Source organism: Aethalodelphis obliquidens, unplaced genomic scaffold (assembly GCF_003676395.1).
Source record: "Aethalodelphis obliquidens isolate GAN/ISIS:26980383/991018 unplaced genomic scaffold, ASM367639v1 scaffold78, whole genome shotgun sequence".
Taxonomy (NCBI): domain Eukaryota; kingdom Metazoa; phylum Chordata; class Mammalia; order Artiodactyla; family Delphinidae; genus Aethalodelphis; species Aethalodelphis obliquidens.
In genome coordinates, this window is record NW_020838022.1 from 2,797,903 (window position 1) to 2,802,410 (window position 4,508).

General features: G+C 39.8%; 1 protein-coding gene across 1 annotated transcript; it reads left to right on the forward strand.

Annotated features, from left to right (window-relative positions):
* Window positions 1-987: 987 nt before the first annotated feature.
* Window positions 988-4,150, forward strand: CUNHXorf66 (chromosome unknown CXorf66 homolog). Its single transcript, XM_027092458.1, is given in 4 exon segments — window positions 988-1,114; window positions 2,053-2,209; window positions 3,260-3,486; window positions 3,489-4,150. Coding segments are annotated over 4 exon segments (1,134 nt in total). The 5' UTR covers window positions 988-1,026.
* Window positions 4,151-4,508: the final 358 nt, after the last annotated feature.

Here is a 4,508-nt window from a genome sequence, read left to right on the forward strand (position 1 = left end):
AACATGACCCAGACTGATCTCATCAACTTCTACTACTCCCATTCTCCTCAAAGCTGCAGCTTCTCCTGTGTCCTCTGTCTCAATGAACAGGGCCAAGAGCTACTCAGTTGTCCAAGCCAGACTTCTGATCTGTCCTCGACTCTTCCCTTTCCTTCACTCTAACAATCAATCAAGAACCAAATCATGTCTATTCAACTGCTTTATTATTTCTAAAAATTCACCCATTTATCTCATCCTCAATACCTCCATTTCGGTAACCATCTTTTCTCTTTCTCCGTAAGTGGTCTCCCCACAAACAGACAGAGCTCCCCTCTAATCCATTCTCTCCAATCATTGTTAAAATGATCTTTCTCTCCCCAAACACTGTGCTTAGTCTTAATACAGCCCACTTCACACTATCTTGTAATTACTTGAATTCTCTACTTGAATATAAATTCCAGGAGCGCAAGAATTTTTATCTTGCTTATTTTAGGATCTGCAGCATTAAGCATGCTGTCTGGCATATAGGAATACTCTATGTTTGTTGAATAAATGAATGATTGGACTGAGCTTCAGCCTGATGGTTAATAGCAGCTCAATAAAAAGGTTGAGGGACTACTCAAAATCTTAATTTTACTAAGAAAAAAATCCTAAAAACTTATACCCCAAGACGATTTAACCTCTATAACACAGAAGACTACGACAAGGCTGCAAGGTGCCTCCTTAACATTTAATAAGGAAAAATAGTTCTTCAATAGCTAGAGCTATCCCAGTTTCTCTACCTTCTCTAAGTACTTCCCTCTGTGCTTAATAATGTCTCAGTCTTCTTGATTCAAATCTGATAGAATATTTGATGTAAAGGAGAAATAAATGATTAAAAGTCATTTGATAATATTTGTACACAGAAGCTCATGCCTCCCCATGGTGAGATTATGCTGTCAGAATATGACACAGAATGATAATGTCATAAACCCCTAGAACAAGCTGAACCATATCAAATCCAAGTAGTTTCCTTGGTAGAAGAAGCATTTGAACAAGGCCCTGGACATGAATCTTTTTATTTATGTCCTACTTTTACCCATTTGGACAAATACTTGTTTAAATACAAACCAAAGTGATGAACCGTCTACTACAGGTTATGTGCTTAACCTTAAAACTTAGAAATTATGATCTATTATATTATGCATTCAAGCATTTAATTAGGCAAGCTAGCTGTGTTTAAGAAATCTGCTGTTTCTTGGATGTTACTATTAGTAGGTCTTCAAGAATTTCTAGGACAACACCTAAGAGCTTTACTTCTGTGTAAAAATTCCAAGCAACATAGAAGCATAAAGAGTACAGACATGTTGCCCCCTTTCACTCCCCTTCCCCACCCAATCCACCACCCCCCACCACACCCCCACCAGCCAAACGAGAAAATGCTATGTGAATGAATGTGGCATGGTACCTAAGACACAGTAGGTTTCAAGAAGGGCTTTTTCTTTTTTTTTTTCTTTCTTTTTTTTTTTTTTTGCGGTACGCGGGCCTCTCACTGTTGTGGCCTCTCCCGTTGTGGAGCACAGGCTCTGGACGCGCAGGCTCAGTGGCCATGGCTCACGGGCCCAGCCGCTCCACGGCATGTGGGATCTTCCCGGACCGGGGCACGAACCCGCGTCCCCTGCATCGGCAGGCGGACTCTCAACCACTGCACCACCAGGGAAGCCCGAGAAGGGCTTTTTCTTGTCCTATCCCTTTTCCCACCGTACACATTCACATATACATTAACACTCAAGTGCATTCACACATGCAAGACATACACACACACTCAAAAACCTAGGTAATGGGTCGAGCAAGCCATGATGCAGGGGTAACCCAAGTAATTATACTCATTAGCCGGAGATACCTCCCAGATTTGGCTTCTAGACTGTGGCTGGGGACCTGATAGAGGGAAGAAAATAACAGTGGGACACTTATCATGCTTAAAAAAATAATTGATGAAGAGATTTGACTTTGACCTACAGTGACAAACAGCATCAAAGTGGAAGGAAACTTGGATACCTGACACATTTTCTGGTGATACAATCTCTTTGACAGGAGCCAAGCACCGTGAGTCAATGGAGACCAAACTGGACAATTTTAGGAGACATCTACTCATTATCATAATTGGTGTTATGATCATAGCTTTTGTTTATACCTGTTTTTGCTTTCTCCATTATTACTGTATGAGCGATGATGCCCCCAAAGCAGGAACGTAAGTTTTACACCTTTGAATTAAGAATGCAAGGGGTGTGTGTGTGTGTGTGTGTGTGTGTGTGTGTGTGTGTGTGTGTGTATACATGTAGGAGTTTTCGTTGTTGTTATGGTTAGTTAATGTTAACTTTAGACTTCAAAAGAGCTACCAACATCTTGTGGGTGGATACCTTCACTTAAATGATATCAGCTCAAATTATTTCAAGTACATTACCAACTTTAGCCAAAGCTGTCCCTTATTCAGGGTTCAGCTGAGCCCCAGGCTGCTAATTTCATTATAAATTGAGTCTAGGAAAAGAGGAAATGACTATCTGAATAAGACAGAATGAAAAAGGGGAGAGAGAAGGCACTGGGTCTCTGCATTCCAAAGACAATAAAACATTTTGGATAATCTACCGTTTTAAGATATAATAACATGAAAAATGATTAACTGTGTTCAGTGATCTCAGTCCCTGGCTTTCACATAGGAGGATCAGGCTGGCCCTGATATACTAGTTCCCTAAAAATTTCCCAGTCCAAGGACTGATGACTGAACTATACCAGTGCTCCATTCCTTTGGTTTTAGAGGAATATTGTGAATATAAATATGCATGGAGAGAAAATCTGATGGTGTAAATGATAGGAAAACAATGAATTTGGTCTAAAGAGTGTTTTTTTTATACGTGAGAAGTTGTGACATTTGTGCCTCAGTTGCATATCAACTTGTGACTTTTTTATAAAAAGTTTAATTTCTGGAATAAATAAAATTATCTCTCTCCCTCTCAACAGTAGACTTGAAACAATTTTGTGTCATTCCATACGCAGACTATATGGTTATGAACTGTGGTTGAAACAGTAAAATTAAGAAAAAGGAAAAGCATTCAACATATGTTCATATCTGTAACCTGAGTCATGCTTTCACCACACTCCAATTCTTACTGTGTTCAATTTTCCTGCTAGAGCCAAAAAAAGACCAGAAGTCTAAAATGACACAATAGCCTGTGTTTTCTGGTGATAGCAATAGTACTCTTTTGATTTAAATTGTCATACTCCAAATTTTCTATATTTTCAGGGTCAAGAAAGAAGGTGTAATGGCTAAGTCATCCAGGTCATCCAAAATATTATTCGGTGACTCCAAGACAGTTAGTCTGTGCAGTCCAGAAAAACAATCCATGCTGTCCGGTATAGACAAGCTATCTGGGCTCTCAAGTCCAGGAAAGGCATCTGCACCATCCAGCACAGAAAAGTTAATCAGACCTTTGAGTCAAGAGAAGTCATCCCACCAGGAAAAGTCACATAGAAACACAGTCTAGGAAAGGCACGTAAGCAGGCTCATGCCCATTAGCTAGTCAATCAAGTCAGTTCATCCTATCCCAATAAGGCCAACAGGCCACCTTGGCTAGCCAGTCTACAATATCTGGTCAGGCCAACCAAAACTCCTTGTTCACCCTATCCACAAAATCAAAGCTTGCCCAAGCCATCCAGTTTACAGAAACTCACCAAACGCCACAGACATCCTATTCTAAAGAGGTCAGTTAGTGCAGGTAGGGCAGACATATTATCTAGGCCTCAACCAGTCAAGTCTTGTCTATGCTACAAGGAAAAATGCCTTGTTTGCAGAGCTGCTTCTGAGTTTTTCGTCAATAATATTTCAGAGGCAAAGAAGAAGAATACTCAAAACCCACCTTTTCCACGTGAACTGAAGCCTTTTTCCAAGTCCTTTCATAAGATAGATTCCAGACACAATGCACTCTGTGGCAATGCGAATGACAGTGATATGATGACAGACTACAGTGATGGTGACAGTGACAAGGAGATAACCATTATCTGCAACATAAAATGCAAGGAAGTCATCTATAAAACCACCCATGAAATAATTAAGGGCTCAATAAAAATTAAAACCACCCATGAAGAAGCAAACTTACACCAACTGTTTTATGCTCACCATCCTTTAAGACCCTGATAGAGGGAAAATCCTCTTGGGATCACTACTGAGGTTAGACCTATCCATCTTAGAGGCAATTTACTTGAAAAATAGTAATTAAATGCATGACATAACAAATGATTTTATTGTAATTATTATTGCATTTTAGAGGCATAAAGCTCTTTTGAGGTATCTTATTTAGATCTGGCCGCTTGGATGGGAACCATAAACACACACACATAAATATAGAAAGGAATTGCAAGATGGGTACCCTGGACTCCTTTTTCCCTTGGATTAGCCCTCAATTGAAGTCTCAACCCAATTAACCTTATTTTTTTCATGTTTACATACAGTCCTCACAGTTTAAGACTGTCTTTCTGTAGTGCCCAGTGCTTGG